Source organism: Amblyraja radiata, chromosome 9 (assembly GCF_010909765.2).
Source record: "Amblyraja radiata isolate CabotCenter1 chromosome 9, sAmbRad1.1.pri, whole genome shotgun sequence".
NCBI classification, from domain to species: domain Eukaryota; kingdom Metazoa; phylum Chordata; class Chondrichthyes; order Rajiformes; family Rajidae; genus Amblyraja; species Amblyraja radiata.
The window spans coordinates 59,642,244-59,664,529 of record NC_045964.1 but is presented as its reverse complement, the minus strand read 5'-3'; the positions used below and the strand labels follow the sequence as shown (position 1 = coordinate 59,664,529).

The following is a 22,286-nucleotide window of genomic DNA, read 5'->3' as shown; positions in this document are numbered from 1 at the left end:
GGTTTATTAATAATGCACGCTATTTAAATCAGCTTCTAGGGGATATGTGATAAAGTCATCATGAGACACGGCTGGCCTTTACCGAAGCAAATAATTGGCGTAGTTAGGAAACAGCGAGCAGTGATAAGTGGCAGAAGACGTGACTACTGAGGTCCTGCCTAGATCTATGTTGGCGCCTCAGCCCTTCACAAGTTCAAAAGCCACAGGAGCAGAATTAGGCCATTTGGCCCATGGAGTCTACTCCGCCATTCGATCATGGCTGATCTATCTTTCCCTCCAACTCCATTCTCCTACCTTCTCCCCATAATCCCCGACACCCGTACTAATCAAGAATCCCACCTTTCTGTCCCGGGCCTCCTCCATGGCCAGAGTGAGTCCCACTGCAAATTGGAGGAGCAGCACCTCATATTTCGCTTGGGTAGTTTACACCTCAGCGGTATGAACATTGACTTCTCCAATTTCAGGTAGTCCTTGCTTTCTCCCTCCTTCCCCTCCCCTTCCCAGCTCTCCCACAGCCCACTGTCTCCGCCTCTTCCTTTCTTCTTCCCACCCCCACATCAGTCTGAAGAAGGGTCTCGACCCGAAATGTCACCTGTTCCTTCGCTCCATAAATGCTGCCTCACCCGCTGAGTATCTCCCGCATTTTTGTATCTATCTTCGGTGTAAACCGGCATCTGCAGTTCCTTCCTGCGCATCCTGTGGTCTGCTTTGTACTCTGCTTTCATTTACAAATATGCAATTCTCAGAAAACAAGTTAAATTCTTTCCCTCCCAACATAACCTCCATTACACCGCGAGTGAGTGAGGCGCAAGAAAAACGCCCCGCCAAACCACTTCAGCAGGCATGGGACAGAAAGGTTGATTGCTTAGGCAGAGAAGACCACGGGCTTACTCTTTAGCGGATAATCTAACACAAGGAATGTTAAAACCATTCAGGATTTTCAATGAGAAGAAAAATAACGACTGTCTCACACGTAGTGGTACCATACAAAGTAGGCTGATTATGGTATGAAGGAGTCTTAGTTGTCTGGCACCAGGATTTTCAGATTTTCAGTTTAATCCTATTACGAGGATGTTGCCAGGGCTAGAGGGTGTGAGCTATAGGGAGAGGTTGAGTAGGCTGGGTCTCTATTCCTTGGAGCACAGGAGGATGAGGGGTGATCTTAAAGAGGTGCACAAAATCATGAGGAGAATAGATCGGGTAGACGCACAGAGTCTCTTGCCCAGAGTAGGTGAATCAAGGACCAGAGGACACAGGTTTAAGGTGAGGGGGAAAAGATCTGATAGGAATCTGAGGGGTAACTTTTTCACACAAAGGGTGGTGGGTGTATGGAACAAGCTGCCAGAGGAGGTAGTTGAGGCTGGGACAATCCCAATGTTTAAGAGACAATTAGACAGGTACATGGATAGGACAGGTTTAGAGACGTGGGCAGGTGGGACTAGTGTAGTTGGGACATTGTTGGCCAGTGTGGGCAAGTTGGGCCGAAGGGCCTGCTTCCACACTGTACCACTATGACACTATTACTCTGATAGTTCACAGAAGGACAGGGAAAAAAAAGTAATTACCATCGTACTAGGACATTGGGTTACCAGACAGAATGAAATTAATGGGGAAAATATTAAAAGTGTATTAAAGGCTATTCCTTGTCATTTACTTGATAGCCTCAGGTCTGTCTTTTCTTCGGTATTCACCAAGGAGAAGGATATTGAATTATGTGAGGTAAGGAAAACTAGTAGAGTAGCTATGGATACTATGAGTTTCAAAGTAAAAGAAGTACTGACACTTTTGAAAAACATAAAAGTGGATAAGTCTCCAGGTCCTGACAGGATATTCCCTAGGACATTGAGGGAAGTTAGTGTAGAAATAGCCGGGGCTATGACAGAAATATTTCAAATCTCATTAGAAACGGGAATAGTCCCCGAGGATTGGCGTACTGCGCATGTTGTTCCATTGTTTAAAAAGGGTTCTAAGAGTAAACCTAGCAATTATAGGCCTGTTAGTTTGACTTCAGTGGTGGGCAAATTAATGGAAAAGATTCTTAGAGATAATATATATAAGCATCTGGATAAACAGGGTCTGATTAGGAACAGTCAGCATGGATTTGTGCCTGGAAGGTCATGTTTGACTAATCTTGAATTTTTTGAAGAGGTTACTAGGGAAATTGACGAGGGTAAAGCAGTGGATGTTGTCTATATGGACTTTAGTAAGGCCTTTGACAAGGTTCCTCATGGAAGGTTGGTTAAGAAGGTTCAACTGTTGGGTATAAATGCAGTAGTAGCAAGATGGATTCAACAGTGGCTGAATGGGAGAAGCCAGAGGGTAATGGTGGATGGTTGTTTGTCGGGTTGGAGGCAGGTGACTAGTGGGGTGCCTCAGGGATCAGTGTTGGGTCCTTTGTTGTTTGTCATGTACATCAATGATCTGGATGAAGGTGTGGTAAATTGGATTAGTAAGTATGCAGGTGATACCAAGATAGGGGGTGTTGTGGATAATGAAGAGGATTTCCAAAGTCTACAGAGTGATTTAGGCCATTTGGAAGAATGGGCTGAAAGATGGCAGATGGAGTTTAATGCTGATAAATGTGAGGTGCTACACCTTGGCAGGACAAATCAAAATAGGACGTACATGGTAAATGGTAGGGAACTGAAGAATACAGTTGAACAGAGGGATCTGGGATTAACCGTGCATAGTTCCTTGAAGGTGGAATCTCATATAGATAGGGTGGTAAAGAAAGCTTTTGGTATGCTAGCCTTTATAAATCAGAGCATTGAGTATAGAAGCTGGGATGTAATGTTAAAATTGTACAAGGCATTGGTGAGACCAAATCTGGAGTATGGTGTACAATTTTGGTCGCCCAATTATAGGAAGGATGTCAACAAAATAGAGAGAGTACAGAGGAGATTTACTAGAATGTTGCCTGGGTTTCAACAACTAAGTTACAGAGAAAGGTTGAATAAGTTAGGTCTTTATTCTCTGGAGCGCAGAAGGTTAAGGGGTGACTTGATAGAGGTCTTTAAAATGATGAGAGGGATAGACAGAGTTGATGTGGATCAGCTTTTCCCTTTGAGAATAGGGAAGATTCAAACAAGAGGACATGACTTCAGAATTAAGGGACAGAAGTTTAGGGGTAACATGATGGAGAACTTCTTTACTCAGAGAGTGGTAGCGGTGTGGAATGAGCTTCCAGTGGAAGTGGTGGAGGCAGGTTCGTTGGTATCATTTAAAAGTAAATTGGATAGGCATGTGGATGAGAAGGGAATGGAGGGTTATGGTATGAGTGCAGGCAGGTGGGACTAAGGGAAAAAAAGATGTTCGGCACGGACTTGTAGGGCCGAGATGGCCTGTTTCCGTGCTGTAATTGTAATATGGTTATATGGTTATATGTAGAAGCAGTCTCTTATAATCAGAGGTCGTGAGTTCGAGTCCCACTCTAACCTGACTTCAAACTAAGCACCGTCAGTTTTATAATCCAGAAAAACACCAATCTTTCTTCCTTAAAGGACAGTCTGGGCTTTAAAAAAAAAACGTTTTAAATTCAAGACCATTAATTTTTGGAAATTTTGAAATGGATTTTTAATTTCCCCAGCTGCGGTCATGGGATTTGAACTTGTATCACCTGCTCATTACTCCATGTCTGCCCAGCTACATAATGAATGTGCTCCTATTGGGGCGACACGGTGGCACAGCGGTCGAGTCGCTGCCTTGCAGCGCCAGAGACCCCGGTTCGATCCCGACTACGGGTGCTGTCTGTACGGAGTTTGTACATTCTCCCCGTGACCTGCGTGGGTTTTCTCCGGGTGCTCAGGTTTCCTCCCACACTCCAAAGACATATATCATCACCATCATCATCGTTGAAAACATGAACGGGCACGGTGCCTTACAATGTTATGTATGCCAGTGATCGCAACCTCTACTGAAAGACATATAGGTTTATAGGTTAATTGGCTTTAACAAGGAGAATAGGGTCATTGTGAAGTTTTTAGTTTAGTTTAGAGATACAGTGTAGAATCTGGCCCTTCGGCCCGCCGAGTCCGCGTCGACCAGCGATCCCCGCACGCTAACACTATCCTACACACTAGGGACAATTTACAACACTACCAAAGTCAATTAACCTACAAACCTTTGGAGTGTGGGAGGAAACTGAAGATCTTGGAGAAAACCCGTGCGGGTCACGGGAAGAACGTACAAACTCTGTACAGACAGCACCCGTGGTCAGGATCGAACCCGGGTCTCTGGCGCTGTAAGGCAGCAACTCTACTGCTGCGTCACCCTGCTGCCCTGAAACTAATACTAAAAACATTCATACATTTTGAGATCGAAAAGGGGCCCTTGAGTAGCATTAAGGTGGATAAACCCTCAGGAACTGATGGATCGATCACAAGTTATTGAGAGAGGCGAGAGAGGAGAATGCTGTGTCGATTGTAATCATGTATTGTCTTTCCGTTCACTGGTTAGCATGCAACAAAAGCTTTTCACTGTACCTCGGTACACGTGACAATAAACTAAACTGAACTGAGCCTATGTGTCGGTAGGAACTGCAGATGCTGGTTTAAACCGAACTGATGTCTGAAGAAGGGTCTTGACCCGAAACGTCACCCATTCCTTCTCTCCAGAGATGTTGCCTGCCCCGCTGAGTTACTCCAGCATTTTGTGTCTAAACTAAGCCTATGACTGACTCAAAAATTTGGAATTTAGAAGAATGAGAGGGGATCTTATTGAAACATATAAGATTATAAAGGGTTTGGACAGGCTGGAGGCAGGTAACGTTCCCGATGTTGGGGGAGTCCAGAACCAGGGGTCACAGTTTAAGAATAAGGGGTAAGCTATTTAGAACGGAGATGAGGAAACACTTTTTCACACAGAGAGTTGTGAGCCTGTGGAATTCTCTGCCTGTTCTCTGGAGGAGGCAGGTTCTCTGGATACATTCGAGAGCTTGACAGGGCTCTTAAAGATAGCGGAGTCAGTGGATATGGGGAGAAGGCAGGAACTGGGTACTGATTGGGGATGATCAGCCATGATCACATTGAATGGCGGTGCTGGCTCGAAAGGCTGAATGGCCTCCTCCTGCACCTAATGTCCATAAAAAGCTGGAGTAATTCAGCGGGTCAGAGAGCATCTCTGGAGAAAAATGAAGAGGTGTCCTTTCGGGTTGAGACCCTTATCTTTATTCAGCAATTTGGCTTTTTTTGAATCAAGGCCCGAACTCAGCTGGAGAAGAAATGTACCATGTGAAAGGCTTCCTTCAGCAAAGCCGCTGTGCGTTTCACGCCACTTTACCTGGTGTGCCTGGATTCTCCTTGTTGAGTCTTGCAGCTGCTGTTGCAGGGATCTCACGATCTCTTTGTAATTCGTGTATCGTTCTTCAATCATGTCCCGGTGATGTTGGGAATCCTGCAAAAAGTACCACGACTTAGTGGAGGAAGAAGAACCCGCTTTTAGGTACAAAGAAAAAACAGGCAGGGTGGCGCAGCGGCAGAGTTATAACATCACAAGTGATAGAAGCAGAATGAGGCCATTCGCCCTATCTAGTCTACTCCGTCATTCAATCATGGTTGATCTATGTCTCCTTTCTAATCCCCTTCCCCTGCCGTTCGAGTTGCTGCCTTACGGCGCCAGAGACCCGGGTTCGATCCTGTCCACGCGTGCTGTCTGTATGGAGTTTGCACGTTCTCACCGTGACCCGCGTGGGTTTCCTCCGGGTGCTCCGGTTTCCTCCCACATTCCAACGACGTGCAGGTTTATACGTTAATTGGTTTTGGTGAAAATAGCAACGATTGTCCCTAGGGCTCTTAAAGATAGCGGAGTCAGGGGATATGAGGAGAAGGCAGGAACTGGGTACTGATTGGGGATGAACAGCCATGATCACAATGAATGGCGGTGCTGGCTCAAAGGGCCGAATGGCCTCCTCCTGCACCTATTTTCTATGTTTCTACGATAGTGCCAGTGCGCGGGGATCGCTGGTCGGCTCTGACTCGATGGGCTGAAGGGCTGTTTCCGCCCTGTATCTCCAAAGTCTAAAGTCAGTGCGTCAGACTAGAATGGAAATTCCATGAAACTCCAACAGGCAGCATATTGTTTTCAAGAAACTTGTTGTTGTTGAATAAGTCAAAGAAGACCATGACTTCAGTGTGTTTTGTTTGTGGGTCCGGGGGTGACTGGTGAGACCGATCCGGGACGGAAGGCTCGCCCGCAAATGGGACACAGTCGGGTGGGCGCCACAATGGAAGTTGAAGTGGCTCGTGCCTTGTGCGCGGCTCGTTTCCTCCGAGCTTCCGCGGTGTGCTTCTCCTCAGCTGCCCGCGCTCCTGTGGTGATCTTGTTTCGCCCAGTTGGGCGGTACGTGTCCTGAAGTCATGACTTGCGCTTGACTTGGATTAAAGTGAGGGAGAGTTGCGCAAATCGTCAGCCTCACTCTCTCGTCCCGGCCTATCTGGATCCAGTGCTACATGTTGTGTAGTAAAGGCCCGTCCCACTTTACCGAGTTACTCACGAACTCTCCCGCCTTTTTCCCCTTGATTCGAACTCGGGGAATGTCGGTAGCGAGCTCGTAGGAGACCGTAGGAGTCCATAGATGTTTCGTAGTGGCTCGTAATGCCAGCCGTAGGAACTCGGGGCATCAGGTAAGTCGGGACGTTTTTTCAACACGTTGAAAAATGTCCACGAGTAAAAATAAATAGCCCCGAGTACCTACGAACGGCTATTACCATAATTCTCCGAGTTCGAATCAAGGGGAAAACTCGAGAGAGTTCGTGAGTAACTCGGGAAAGTGGGACAGGGCCTTAAGGATCTGAAGAAGGGTCTCGACCCGAAACGTCACCCATTCCTTCTATCTAGAGATGCTGCCTGTCCCGCTCCAGTAATTTGTGTCTTCTATGTTGTGTCGGACATGCAAATCAATTGCTCAATCCAGTTGTTTACATTGTTGTTCACAGTTGCTTTATTTCAATTGTGTGGGTGGTGTGAGAAGTTCACAAGTGATAGGAGCAGAATCAGGCCATTCGGCCCATCGAGTCTACTCCGCCATTCAATCATGGCTGGAAGGTAGACAAAAATGCTGGAGAAACTCAGCGGGTGAGGCAGCATCACTGGAGTGAAGAAATGGGTGACGTTTCGGGTCGAGACCCTTCTTCAGACTGATCATGGCTGATCTATCTTTCCCTGTCAACCCCATTCTCCTGCCTTCTCCACGCAAACTTGGAATCTTACTAATCAAATTCCTCATACAATGCAAAACATACTTGGCTAATAAAATATGATTCTGATTATGTTTAAGAAGGAACTGCAGATGCTGGAAAATCGAAGGTAGACAAAAATGCTTTAGCTGGTGAGGCAGCATCTATGGAGCGAAGGAAATAGGCGACGTTTCGGGTCGAGACCCTTCTTCAGACCCAGATTATGATAATCAAGAACCTGTCAATCTCTGTTTTAAAAGTACCCAATGGCCTCCACAGCCGTCCGTGGCAATGATTCCACAGATTCACCACGCTCTGACTAAAATCCCGGGTCTCTGGCGCTGTGAGGCAGCAGCTCTAGTAGTAGTTCAGTTTAGAGATACAGCACGGAAACAGGCCGTTCGGCCCACCGGGTCCGCACCGACCAGCGATCCCCGCACATTAACGCTATCCTATACACACTAGGGATAATTTTATATTTATACCAAGCCAATTAACCTTCAAACCTGTACGTCTTTAGAGTGTGGGAGGAAACCGAAGATCTCAGAGAAAACCCACACAGGTCACGGGGAGAACGTACAAACCCCGTACAGACAGCACCCGTAGTCAGGATCGAACCCGGGTCTCTGGCGCTGTAAGGCATGCCGCCCCTTGTTGAGGGGGATGGAAGTGGCTGTGAGCTGATACAACACTCATAGATCTTCATTGTCATTAAGTTTAAGAAGCAGTGAAGTAAGATAGGGATCAAGGCAAGAGTTGGGTAAAACTAAAATGCCAAAAGGAAAATGTCTGAAATGGGTCATTGATTGCAGCAGATTTATGGCAGCACGCCAGCGCAGCGGTACAGTTGCTGCCTCACGGCGCCAGAGACCTGGGATCGATCCTGACCATGGGTGCTGTCTGTCCAGAGTTTGTACGTTCTCCCCGTGACCTGCGTGGGTTTTCTCCGGGTGCTCCGGTTTCCTCCCACACTCCAAAGGCATACAGGTTTGTAGGCTAATTGGCTTTGGTAAAATTGTAATTTGCTACTAGTTTGTAGGATAGTGCTAGTGTACGGGGTGATCGCTGGTCGGATCAGACTCGGTGGGCCGAAGGGCCTGTTTCTGCGTTGTACATCTCTAAAGTAAACTGAGGTGAATTCAAGCGATCTTGTAAAACATGAAGATTAAATGAGTTCCACAGGCAAGTCTTTCTATAATCTACTGCTATTAGAAATGTATACATTTCTGCCATTAATTAAAATTTTGGAACCATTTCAGTTTTATGTGATTAGAGTTTCTAAAATGTCACAGGGCTGATAGATTGTTGATAAATGATAGGAGCAGAATTAGGCCATTCGGCCCATCAAGTCTACTCCGCCATGCAATCGCGACTGATTTATCTTTCCCTCTCAACCCCATTCTCCTGCCTTCTCCCCATAACCCCGTACTAATCAAGAATCTGTCAATCTCCGCATTAAAAATATCCATTGACTTGGCCTCCACAGCCGAATTTGGCAATGAATTCCACAGATTCACCGCCCTGTGACTAAAGAAATTCCTCCTCATTTCCTTCCGAAAGGAACGCCCTTTAATTCTGCGGCTGTGCCCTCTGGTCCTAGACTCTCCCACCAGTGAAAACATCTTCTCCACATCCACTCTATCCAAGCCTTTCACCATTCGGTAAGTGAACCAAAGTGAAGTGATCTTGCCCCTGATCTATCACTGTGACACAGAGTGAAACAGTGTTTTTTAAGAAGGAACTGCAGATGCTGGAAAAATCGAAGGTAGACGAAAATGCTGGAGAAACTCAGCGGGTGATGCAGCATCTATGGAGTGAAGGAATAGGTGACGTTTCCAGTCGAGACTCTTCTTCAGAAGAAGGTCTGAAGAAGGGTCTTGACCCGAAACGTCACCCATTCTTTCTGTCCAGAGATGCTGCCTGTCCCGCTGAGTGACTCCAGCTTTTTGTGTCTATCTTCGGTTTAAACCAGCACCTGCAGTTCCTTCCTACACTCCTTTCATTATAATTACTTCCTCTCATCAACCTTAAGCCGATTTTTTTTCAATTCACCATCAGACCATCCCTCAAAGTCAGTCAATAATGTGAAACTTGAAGAGGGTCCAACAGTAACTTATTTTAGTTCTTTCAATGTCAATTTAAAGATGCTTTTAATTTAGCACTATTCCTCAGCCTTTCAACTGGTTAAAGGGGCTATCCCACTGTACGAGCTAATTCCCGAGTTTCCCCTGATTCGAACTCGGAGAATTACGGAAATAGCCGCTCGTAGGTACTCGGGGCTCTCGTGGACATTTTTCAACATGTTGAAAAATCTTCACGAGTCTTCACGAGCTTACCGCATTTCCCGAGTACCTGCCGTTAGCGTTACGAGCCGCTAAGAGACGTCCCGAGCTCCTACGTACCAGCTACGTACATTCTACGTGCTTACCACGTGTTTGATTTTTTTTTTAAACTCGGGAGAGCTCTTGAATTAGCTCGTACAATGGGACAGCCCCTTAAGTAGCCTTGATAATCTTACACAAGATCTGCAAAATCTGCTTTAACAGGAGAGTAATCTGAAGAGGCGCGTCACGGTGGCGCAGCGGTACAGTTGCTGCCTTTCGGCGCCAGAGACCCGTGTTCCATCCTGATGCTGTCAGTACGGAGTTCTCCCCGTGACCTGCGTGGGTTTTCTCCGAGATCTTCGGTTTCCTCCCACACTCCAAAGACGTACAGGTTTGTAGGTTAATTGGCTTGGTAAAATTGTAAATTGTTCCCTAGTGTGTGTAGGATAGAGTTAGTGCACGGGGATCGCTGGTCGGCGCTTACTCGGTGGGCTGAAGGCCCTGTTTCCGCGCTGTATCTCGAAACTAAACAAAACTTTAAATGTCACAAAAAATTAATGCAAAATCAATATTTATTTTGTGCGTTGTTGCGTACAATTGATTTAAAACTAAATCAAACATTAAAAAAACTGTTGCTTATTAATTTAAAGAATGGGTCGGTTGGATATTCTGATAAAGATTTGTTTACAGATATAGCACAGAGACAGGCCCTTCGGCCATGGACTCCATGCTGACCAGCGATCACCCCGTACACTAGCACTATCCTACACACACCTGGGACAATTTTGCCGAAGCCAATTGTGGGTGCCATGGTGGCGCAGCGGTAGAGTCGCTGCCTTACATCGAATGCAGCGCCAGAGACCTGGGTTCGATCCTGACCACGGGCGCTGTCTGTGCGAAGCTTGTACGTTCTCCCCGAGACATCGTGCGTTTTCTCCGAGAACTTTGGTTTCCTCCCACACTCCACAGGTTTGTAGGTTAATTGGCTAGGGTTTGTATACTTGGTATAAGTGTAAATTGTCCCTAGTGTGTGTAGGCTTGTGTTGGTGTGCAGGGATCGCTGGTCAGCGCGGACTCGGTGGGCCGAAGGGCCTGCTTCCGCACTGTATCTCTAAAACTAAAACTAACCCTCAAACCCGTACGTCTTTGGAGTGTGGGTGGAAACCAGAGCACCAGGAGAAAACCCACGCGGTCCCAGGGAGAAGGTATAAATTCCGTACAGAATTCAATTCAATTCAATTCAATTCAGACAGCACCTCTGGTCAGGATCGAACCCGGGGCTCTGGTGCTGTGAGGCAGTGACTCTACCACTGTGGCGGTGTTGTGCTCTGCCAAGCGTAACTGGTTCAGTACTTTGTCTGGGTCAAGATGATTTTCTTGACATTGCTGTATGTGACCAGCGTGCTTGAAATTGTTTCATTTTACAGGGAGAGACTGCTCCAAAGTGTGTGGGCTCCGATCGACCTTGGCTGCATCTGATGTAACTTTATGCCTGAGCAGGTCACTGCTTCCACTTGCAACCTTCACGTCACTACAGTTAACCTTTCAACACATCATTTTCCAAACTGTCCCCTTTGTAGTTCTCATTCCCTGATTATGGCTTGCGGCTTTTAAATTCATTTTTTAGCTTAGTTTGGTTTAGTTTAGAGGGAAATATGTTTATATTTGTTGTTTCGTTTAGAGATACAGTGAGTAAACAGGCCCTTCGGCCCACCGAGTCCTCACCGACCAGCGATCCCCGCACACAGACACTATCCTACGCACACAAGGGACAATTTTACATTTACACCAAGCCAATTTACACCAGGGGAGAATTTTGCCACTTTACCGACGCCCATTAGCCTACAAACCCGCACATCTTTGGAGTGTGTGAGGAAACCGAAGATCTCTGAGAAAACCCACTTATGGATTTATGATCACAGCGTGTGGCAATTATGTAGAGGGTATCACATGGAGATACTTGAATTCAAAGTGGATTCCCATCAAAACCCACTCAACAAGCATCTTAGACCCATGCAATGGAAGAAAGCCGAGAAGAAATCTTACGGCTTATCGCAGCACTTGTAAGCTTTTGAACAAGCAGCAAGCTGGGAGGATGATCAAACGCTCAGGAGCTCTCAGAGCATAGTATTCTCTTATGTTGTTCCATGTAATACTGTTTCACCACTTATGTGAAGTGTGTGTGTGTGTGTTCTGTTAAATTACATGGTGGACGCAGCCCAGACCGTCACGCAAACCAATCTCCCTTCCATTGACTCCATCTACACCTCGCGCTGCCTCGGCAGGGCCAGCAGCATAATTAAGGACAAGTCGCACCCTGGCCACTCCCTCTTCTCCCCTCTCCCATCAGGCAAAAGGTACAGAAGTGTGCAAAACGCACACCTCCAGATTCAGGGACAGTTTCTCCCCGGCTGTTATCAGGCAATTAAACCATCCTACCACAACCAGAGAGCAGTGCTGAACTACTATCTGCTTCAATGGTGACCCTCGGACTATCCTTGACTGGACTTTGCTGGCTTTACCTTGCACTAAACATTAATCCTTTGTCATGGATCTGAGCACTGTAAATGGCTCGATTGTAATCATGTATTGTCTTTCCACTGACTGGATAGCATGCAGGATGAGAGGCTATCTTATTGAAACATATAAGATTGTTAAGGGTTTGGACACGCTAGAGGCAGGAAACATGTTCCTGATGTTGGGGGAGTCCAGAACCAGGGGCCACAGTTTAAGAAAAAGGGGTAAGCCATTTAGAACGGAGACAAGGAAACACTTTTTCACCCAGAGAGTTGTGAGTCTGTGGAATTCTCTGCCTCAGAGGTGGATGCCGGTTCTCTGGACACTTTCAAGAGAGAGCTAGATAGGGCTCTTAAAGATAGCGGTCAGGGGATATGGGGAGAAGGCAGGAACAGGGTACTGATTGTGGATGATCAGCCATGATCACATTGAATAGTTGAAAGCTGGTTGGAAGGGCCGAATGGCCTACTCCTGCACCTATTGTCTATTGTCACGCAACAAAAGCTTTTCACTGTACCTCGTTACACGTGACAATAAACTAAACTAATTGAAGTGTGTTTGTTCTCTTAAATTACAAAGTAGATGCAGCCCAGACCGTCACACAAACCGACCTCCCTTCCATTGACTCCATTTATACCTCACGCTGCCTCAGCAAGGCCGGCAGCATCATCAAGGTCTCGTCACCCCGGACACTTCCTCTTCTCCCCTCTCCCATCAGCATGGTTTGTTTCGTGTACAGTCCAGTTTAGTTTATCGTCAGGTGTACCGAGGTACAGTGAAAAGCTTTTGATGCGTGCTATCCAGTTAGTGGAAGGACTGGGGAACAACTTTGGGAAAATGTTTGGGAACAGCTCGATCTAAGAGCGCAAAAAATTAGAGAGAATTGTGGACGCAGCCCAGACCATCACGCAAACCGTCACGCAAACCGACCTACGTAGCATTGACTCCATCTATACTATCCATCTAGCACCCGTAATCAGGATCAAGCGCGGGTCTCTGGCGCTGTGAGGTAGTGACTCTACCGCTGCGCCACCCTGCTGCCTTTACAATCAGATTATTGATTAGTACTAGGTAGACAAAAATGCTGGAGAAACTCAGCAGGTGAGGCAGCATCTATGGAGCGAAGGAAATAGGCAACGTTTCGGGTCGAGACCCTTCTTCAGACTGATGTACGGTGGGGAAGAAGAAAGGAAGAGGAGGAGCCTTAGGGATGAGGGAGAGCTGAGAAGGGGAGGAGACTGCGAGGGCTACCTGAAATTGGAGAAGTCAATGTTCATACCGCTGGGGTGTAAACTGCCCAAGCGGAATATGAGGTGCTGCTCCTCCAATTTACGGTGGGACTCACTCTGGCCATGGAGGAGGCCCAGGACAGAAAGGTCCGATTCAGAATGGGAGGGGGAGTTGAAGTGCTGAGCCACCAGGAGATCAGGTTGGTTATTGCGGACCGAGCGGAGGTGTTCGGCGAAGCGATCGCCAAGCCTACGCTTGGTCTCACCGATGTAGATCAGCTGACACCTAGAGCAGCGGATGCAATAGATAAGGTTGGAGGAGGTGCAGATGAGCCTCTGTCGCACCTGGAAAGACTGATTGAGTCCTTGAATGGAGTCAAGGGGGGAGGTTTCTCTTGATTAGTACTGGTGTCAAAGGTTACGGGGAGAAGGCAGGTGAATGGGGTCGAGAGAGGGGGAGAGAAATCAGCCACGATCGAATGGCGGAATAGTCTCGATGGGCCAAATGGCCTAATTCTGCACCTATGACTTATGAACAAAGTGCTTCCAATGTGTGAACAGCAGCAGATACTATTTAAGAAGAATACAGATCATTTTGTTCATAATGGCCTACGGCATTACCCATAAATGTGCAGAGGGACCTTTAAGGAGCAAACAATACAAAGATGAGACACAAGACAAAGCTGCTGCCTCACAGTGCCACAAAAACACTTGATCCTGACCTCGGGTGGTGTCAGTGTGGAGTTTGCATGTTCTCCCTGTGACCCGGGTGCTCAGGTTTCCTCCCACATCCCAAAGACGTGTGGTTTTGTAGGTCAATTAGCCTCCGTAAATTGTCCCTTGTGTGTAGGGAGTGGATAGGAAAGTGGGAAATCATAGGATTAAGGTAAACGGGCGACTTGATGGTTGGTGCAGACTCCGTGGGCTGAAGGGTTTGTTTCCATGCTGTATCTCGAAAAGCAAACAAGAGCCTGCAGAAGTTTAGAATTTAGAGTGTAAAGATACAGCATGGGAACAGGCCCTTCTTCCCACCGAGTCCATGCCAACCATCGATCAGCCATTCATACTAGTTCAATATTATTCAACTTTCTCATCCACTCCCAAAAACACTAGGGACAACTTACAGAAGCCAATTAACCTACAAACCTGCAAGTCTTTGGGATGTGGAGGATACCGGAGTACCCGGAGAAAACCCATGCAGGTCACAGGGAGAACGTGCAAACACCGTACAGACAGCACCTGACAGCAGTCAGGATCAAACCCGGGTCTCTGGCGCTGTGAGGCAGCAACTCTACCGAAGCGCCACCGCGCCGCCCCATATTATCCCACTTTTTCACCCACTCCCTACACACTAGGGGCAATTTACAGAGGCCTATTAAACGACAAACCTGCACGTCTTTGGAATGTGGGAGGAAACTGGAGAACCTAGAGGGAAACCTAGTTTAGTTTAGAGATACAGCACGGAAACAGGCTCTTTGGCCCTCCGAGACGTCACCGACCAGCGATCCCTGCACACTAATGCTACCCTACACAATGGACAATTTTTACATTTATACTTAGCCAATTAACCTACAAACCAGGGGAAACCGAATTTCTTGGAGAAAACCCACGCAGGTCAAGGGAAGAACGTACAAACTCCGTACAGACAAGCACCCGTAGTCAGGATCGAACCCGGGCCTCTGGCACTATAAGCGCTGTAAGGCAGCAACTCTACCGCTGCACCACGGGGCCACATGGTTACAGAAAGAATCTACAAACTCCACGGGCAGCACCCGAGGTCAGGATCGAAACCCAGGCCTCCGGCGCCGTGAGGTAGCAGCTCCACCACGCGCCGTTTCGATTGAAAAGGCGTGCTCTGCCTTTCTGTTTGAAAAGCCAGAGCCCGTGCGTTTTCTACGGACTGCGAGCTCTCTCACCAGACAATGCTTCAAGCGAAGAGAGAACTAATAGGCGACAACCTGTTAGAAAGCATTTTCAAATGTGCAAAGAAGGAATGCAAAAATGTGGCATTTTCAGGTCAGCAATCTGGCTTTAATGAAAACTGGCACTCTCTAATGGAGGAAAACCACAATATTTCATAACAAAACCATCCACCTGATGGTATGAGACATCTTATTAGAGTAACATCATGCCCATTTATTTCCTCTCTGTGTCATTGATTCTATAGTTTTGAGTTGTGATATTGCTTGGTGCAGTGAGCACTTTTTGATCACTTAGATCAATTTGTTAATCCCTGCATCTTCATAGGATGCACCTTATCTCGGCCAGATAAGGTGCAAATCCGTTTAAAATTCAAATGTCACAGCACAAAAACATCGATTGCAAATTCAAGTCCGAACACCACTCAACATTTAGTTTAGTTTGACACTCGAAATGCTGGAGTAACTCCGCTGACTTACTCCAGCATTTTGTGTCTATCGTCAGTGTAAGACAGCTTCTGCAGTTCCTTCCTACACATTTAGTTTAGTTCAGAGATACAGCACAGAAGAAACAGGCCCTTCGGCCCACCGAGTCCGCGCCGACCAGCGATCCCCGCACATTGACACTGCCCCGCACACACTAGGGACAATTTTTCTTTTTTTACATTTTACATTTATACCATGTCAATCAACCTACAAACCTGTACGGCTTTGGAGTGTGGGAGGAGACCGAAGATCTTGGAGAAAACCCACACAGGTCACGGGGAGAACGTACAAACTCCGTGCAGACAGCACCCGTAGTCAGGATCGAACCCGGATCACCGGCGCTGTGAGGCAGTAGCTCTACCACTGCGCCACCGTGCCGCTCTTTGGATTTGATCTATGTGTGTGAGCCGAGGGGGAGTGGTTGCTGCTGGTTGGGGGGGGGATTGTGCCCGTGTTTGTACAGGTCTGGCGAATGGAAAAAAATAATCTGTTCACAACTGAGATCGAAACACCAACAGAAATCCTGACTGGTTCTAAAGTACAAAAAGAACTGCAGTCTTTCTCTCTGGTTAGCTTTTATGGGACAGTTTTGGGTGGCACGGTGGCGCAGCGGTAGAGCTGCTGCCTCACGGCGCCAGAGACCCGGGTTCGATCCCGATTACGGGTGCTGTCTGTACAGGGTTTGTACGTTCTTCCCGTGACCTGCGTGGGTTTTCTCCGGGTACTCCGGCTTCCTCCCACACTCCACAGAGTTCATTAGCTTCTGTAAATTGTCCCCGGTGTGTGTAGGATAGTATTAGTGCATGGGGTGATTGCCGGTCAGGATGAAAGGACTGTTTTCCGCGCTGTATCTCTACAACTCAACGCAACTTTAGGCTTTAGGAGAGCTCCCTCTCCCCTCACCCCACTCACCATCAACAACACCACAGTCACATCTGTGGAGTCATTTAAGTTCCTTGGAACCATCATCTCCAGGGACCTTAAGTGGGAGGCTGCCATCGACTCCACAGTCAAAAAGGCACAACAGAGGATTTACTTCCTGCGGCTACCACAGGCAATACTTCCTGCGGCACAATCTGCCACAGGCAATGATGGTCCAATTCTACACGACCATCATAGAGTCTGTCCTCACCTTCTCCATCATGGTCTGGTTTGGCTCAGCCACCAAGCACGACACCTGGAGGCTGCAGCGAATCGTCCAATCAGCAGAGAAGGTTATTGGCTGCAACCTTCCCTCCATTGATGAACTGTACACTGCAAGGGCCAGGAAGCGAGCGGGTAAGATCATCTCTGATCCCTCTCACCCTGGCCACAAACTCTTTGAATCACTTCCCTCTGGAAGGCGACTCCGGACTGTCAAAGCCGCCACAGCCAGACATAAAAACAGCGTTTTTTCCATGAGTAGTTGCTCTACTCAATAACCAAAAATCTGTAGCCTCCTTTTGCTCTGGTATTTTATTTCATTCTTCACATGTTTAAATTATAATGTTTTATCTTTAATTGTCTACTATATATCATGTTGTTACTTGCGAGCAAGGCACCAAGGCAAATTCCTTGTATGTATACATACTTGGCAACTAACATTTATTCAATTCAATTCAACTCAACTCATCAGGATGGGAGGTGAAGTTGGTGCTACCTTACAAGGAAGTTGAGCCTTTGACGATGACGTTGGAAGCATCTGTCAGCTGAAGGAGGCTGCATGGAGCCCACGATTCGATGGCAGAGGGGAAACTGATTGAAATTAAGGGAGTCTCAAAATGAAAATTCCATGTCTATCGGTTTACACAAGTCCTTCAAGATTGTGCGGCACGGTGGCGCAGCGGTAGAGTTGCTGCCTTACACCGCCAGAGACCCGGGTTCAATCCGGACTACGGCTGCTGTCTGTACGGAGTTTGCACGTCCTCCCTGTGACCAGATGGCTTTTCTCCGGGTGCTCCGGTTTCCTCCCACACTCCAAAGACGTCCAGGTTTGTAGGCTAATGGCCATCGGTGAAGTTGCAAAATTGTCGCCTGGTGTGTGTAGGATAGTGTCAGTGTGCGGGCTGATCGCTGGTCGGCGTGGACTCGGTGGGCCGAAGGCCTTGTTTCCATGCTGCATCTCTAAAGTCTAAAGTGATAGCCCTGTCCCACGGTACGAGTTAATTCCTAGAGCTCTACAGAGTTTTTAAAAAAATCAGACTCGTGGTAAGCACGGAGAATGAACGTAGCGGGTACGTCGGAGCTCGGGAAAGTCTCTTAGTGCTAACGGCAGGTACTTGGGAAGACTGGCTAACGGCAGGCAAGCACGGGAAGACTCGTGAAGATTTTTCAACATGATGAAAAATGTCCACGAGAGTCCCGAGTACCGACGAGCGGCCATTACCGTAAATCTCCGAGTTTGAATCAGGGCAAACTCGGGAGAACTCTTGGAATGAACTCGTACTGTGGGACAGGGGTTTAAAGCTATCCACACTAACACTGGAGTGAATTCCAAGAGAAGTCGGCCTTATAAAAGCAACGGCAGTTGTAATCTTTTCCATTTTTATCACATTAAACTGTGACTTCAATCTTTAAAAGGTCAAAGCTCGCTGTGCTTAAAATTAAGTGCTTTGCTCAATTCCTATGCGCAGCACTTTACGTATTCACGTCGGATCCCAATATTTTTGGCGAGTAACAGTGAAATAAATGGACTAATAAAATATAATGATTCCAATTTTCTTTGAAAAAATGGCCTTTCAAACATATACATCTATGAGAACAGTCATCAATAAAAGATATGAATAGCAAACGTCAGTCCGGGCAAATTTATATATTTACGTCTGATCTATTGCTCCCATTCTCCTCCCTTCGCCCCATAACCCCTGACACCCGCACTAATCATGAATCTATCTCTGCCTTAAAAATATCCACTGACTTGGCCTCCACAGCCTTCTGTGGCAATGAGTTCCACAGATTCACCACCCGCTGACTAAAGAAATTTCTCCTCATCTCCTTCATGAAGGAACGTCCTATAACCCTGAGGCTATGACCTCTAGTCTTAGACTCTCCCACTAGTGGAAACATCCTCTCCACATCTATTTTATCCAAGCCTTTCACTATTCGGGAAGTTTCAATGAGATGCCCCCTCATCCTTCTAAACTCCAGGCCCAGTATCGACAAACGCTCGTCATATGTTAACCCACTCATTCCTGGGATCATTCTTGTAAACCTCCTCTGGACCCTCTCCATAGCCGGCATATCCAGCACAGATTACTGCAGGATCACATGTAACATCAGAAAGCTCAGGAGGATGCAGAGATTCAAGTGATGACAGCTCTATTAGTCGAAGATAAAACTAATAGAAGGAGATCCCAAACAAAGGTTTAGTTTGTGTTTTAGATAACAGAGTTTTCCCTCTCTCTCCATTCCTTCCTCTTCCCAGTTCTCCGACCAGTCTTACTGTCTCTGACTACATTTTATCTCTGTTTGCTTCATTGTTGCCTTCTCCCAGCTAACAACGATTTTTAGTTTAGACGTACAGCGCGGAAACAGGCCCATCAGCCTGTCCGCACCGACCAGCGATCCCCGGACAATTTTTACATTTACAAAGCCAATTAGCCTACAAGCCTGCATGTCTTTGGAGTGTGGGAGGAAACCGAAGATCTCGGAGAAAACCCACGCAGGTCACGGGGAGAACGTACAAACTCCGTGCAGGCAGCACCCGTAGTCAAAATCGAACCCGGGTCTCCGGCGCTGCATTCGCTGTAAGGCAGCAAGTCTACCGCTGCGCCACCGTGACCGCCATTCTACATTTCATTCTATTCTACATTTAGATCTAGAGTAGATATATTCTACATTTTCCTTGAACCTCTTTATCCTTGGTCCTGTTTTCACACCTTACACTTCCTTATCTATACACTACCTCCCTCTCCCCTGACATCAGTCTGAAGAAGGGTCTCGACCCGAAACGTCACCCATTCCTTCTCTCCAGAGATGCTGCCTGTCCCGCTGAGTTACTCCAGCATTTTGTGTCTATCTTCGATCTAAACCAGCATCTGCAGTTCAATAGACAATAGGTAATAGGCAATAGGTGCAGGAGTCGGCCATTCGGCCCTGCAGTTCCTTTCGACACGGTTTAGTTTGTGTGTTTTGCAGAAGAGACACAAAGGCACAAAGTATTTCACAAGTGGAGCGCTCTGCAAATGGGAAACAATAAAAAAGCCTCTCAAAATGCCCGGCAGCTTTTTTTCTGACTGTCAATTGAAATATCTTTCAGCTCTCACATGTGTTTGAAAGGAAGACTAGCAGTGAATTGTGTTCACATTTATTCGGCAACCTCTCAAAGCACTTCACATGGAATCAATTAAATTGAAGTGCAGTCACTGCAATGCAGACAGACTGAACAATGAAAAAACAGGCAGGTAACACGTTGGTAAGGGAAGAAGAGCTTTTGCCCTGATGAATGCAACGAGTGTGCAATGTAAGTGCAGCGTCATGCTGCCTGTAGATAGAGTCTTGACTTCGCATTCTGAATCATGCCTCTTCTCTAAATTACGGTCGGCCAGGTTAAGAGAAGTGATTCCAGTAATCCGCGTTCTTCTTTAACAATGAAAACATAATCGCCCGAGATTGTATGACTGCACGGTGGCGCGGCAGTAGTTGCCTCACAGCGCCGGAGACCCGGGTTCGATCCTGACAATGGGTGCTGTCTGCACGGAGTTTGAACGCAATCGCCCCGTGACCTGCGTGGGTTTTCCCCGGGTGCTCCGGTTTCCTCTCACACTCGAAAGACGTACAAGTTTGTAGATTAGTTGGCTTGGTATCAATGTAAAATTGTCCCGAGTCTGTGTTGGGTAGTGTTACGCCCCTGTCCCACTTAGGAAACCTGCACGGAAACCTCTGGTGACCTTGCCTGCGACCCAAGGTTTCCATGAGGTCGCTGGAGGTTTTGGTCACTCGCCCGGAAAGCCTCGAGCTGGATCGACCGAAGCGTGAGCTGCATCTACCGACCGCACACACACACGCACACACATCACGAAGGTGGGGGCCATGGAGAGCGGAGGAGCGCTGTCTGCATGATGAAGAGGATGGTAAACAGCTGCCACAGTGCACGGTAAGTCCTTTAGAGAGCGTGGGGGGGGGGGGGGGAAGGAGAGAGAAGCAGAGAGAGGGGAGAGAGAGGGGAGAGAGAAGGGGGGAGAAGGAGGAGAGAAGTGGGGAGAAGGGAAGAGAGGGGAGGAGAAGGGGAGAGAAGAGGGGGGAGATGGAGTGGAGACAGTTTTAAGAAGCTTAATAAAGTTTAGCGGGCATTTTACCCGGTGGGTCTTCTAGGTCGTGAAACTCCAATGAGCCAACAAAATGGCCGGTCAGCGAAGGAGATCAGTCAGGCCTTCGACTGCCTGTAAGTAAAGAGCGACCCCACTCCACTGGCTTCGACCAAACGGCAACCTAATTTTAGTCGAGGCCGGGTTTGATCATGTTGAAACAATCGAAGCAACCTAGAAGAAGCCTCAACCATGCGGAAACCACGTTCAACCATTAGGGAGAGTGCCCAAAACCTCCGGCGTCCTCATGGAAACCTTGGGTCGCGGGCAAGGTCACCAGAGGTTTCCGTTCAGGTTTCCTAAGTGGGACAGGGGCTTTAATGTGCGGGGATTGCCGGTCGGCGCGGATGCGGTGGGCCGAAGGGCCTGCCTCTGCGCTGTATCTCTAAACTAAACTTAAAAAGGGAGCACATTCACCAGAGATGGGTGGCGTTTCGGGTCAAGACCCTTCTTCAGTCAGGGGATGAGGGAGTCTCGAGATATGGACGGGTAAGGTGTGAAACACAGATCAAAGGGGACGATGATCAAGGAAACGTTGAATAGGTCATTGCTAGCCACGTGGAAGGTGAGGAGGCATACACACAGTCATAGGGAGAGTCATAGAGTGATACAATGTTGAAACAGGCCCTTTGGCCCAACTCGCCCACACCGGCCAACAATGTCCCAAACTACCCTAGTCCCACTTGCCTGCGCTTGGTCCATAACCCTCCAAACCTGTCCTATCCATGGACCTGTCCAACTGTCTCTTAATATCAGTAATATTTAATCAGGAGGACAGTAGAACTGGGCGGGGAACTAGGATGGGAGAGGGATGCAGAGAGAGGGAAAGCAAGGGTTACCTGAAGTTAGTGAAGTCAATGTTCATACCACTGGAGCAAGGATATGAGACTGGTACAAAACACGTCCATTCTGACCCACATGTTATGAAGCTGTACCTCAGAACATAGAACACAAAACAGTACAGTGCGGCAACAGGCCCGTCGGCCCACAGTGTCCCTGTCAAACATGATCCCAAGCTAAACTATTCTCCTCCGCATCCATGTGATCCATCCCCCCTCCATTCCCTGCATGCCCAAGTGCCTATCTAAAAGCTTCAGGGCGGTCACGGTGGCGCAACGGTAGAGTTGCTGCCTTACAGCGAATGCAGCGCCGGAGACCCGGGTTCGATCCCGACTACGGGTGCCGTCTGTACGGAGTTTGTACGTTCTCCCCGTGACCTGCGTGGGTTTTCTCCGAGATCTTCGGCTTCCTCCCACACTCCAAAGGTTTGTAGGTTAATTGGCTTGATAAATGTAAAAAATGTCCAGGTTTGTATGTTAGCACGGGTGTCAGGGGTTATGGGGAGAAGGCAGGA

General features: G+C 47.6%; 1 protein-coding gene across 5 annotated transcripts in view; it reads right to left on the bottom strand.

The window, feature by feature from the left end:
* Positions 1 to 22,286, bottom strand: part of cep128 (centrosomal protein 128) — a 401,773-nt gene that overhangs the window by 11,562 nt on the left and 367,925 nt on the right. For all 5 annotated transcript variants that reach the window (XM_033027567.1, XM_033027570.1, XM_033027569.1 and 2 more), the window contains one exon: positions 5,278 to 5,391. In XM_033027567.1, coding sequence (XP_032883458.1) covers positions 5,278 to 5,391 — 114 coding nt within the window. The remainder of the gene's footprint in view (positions 1 to 5,277; positions 5,392 to 22,286) is intronic.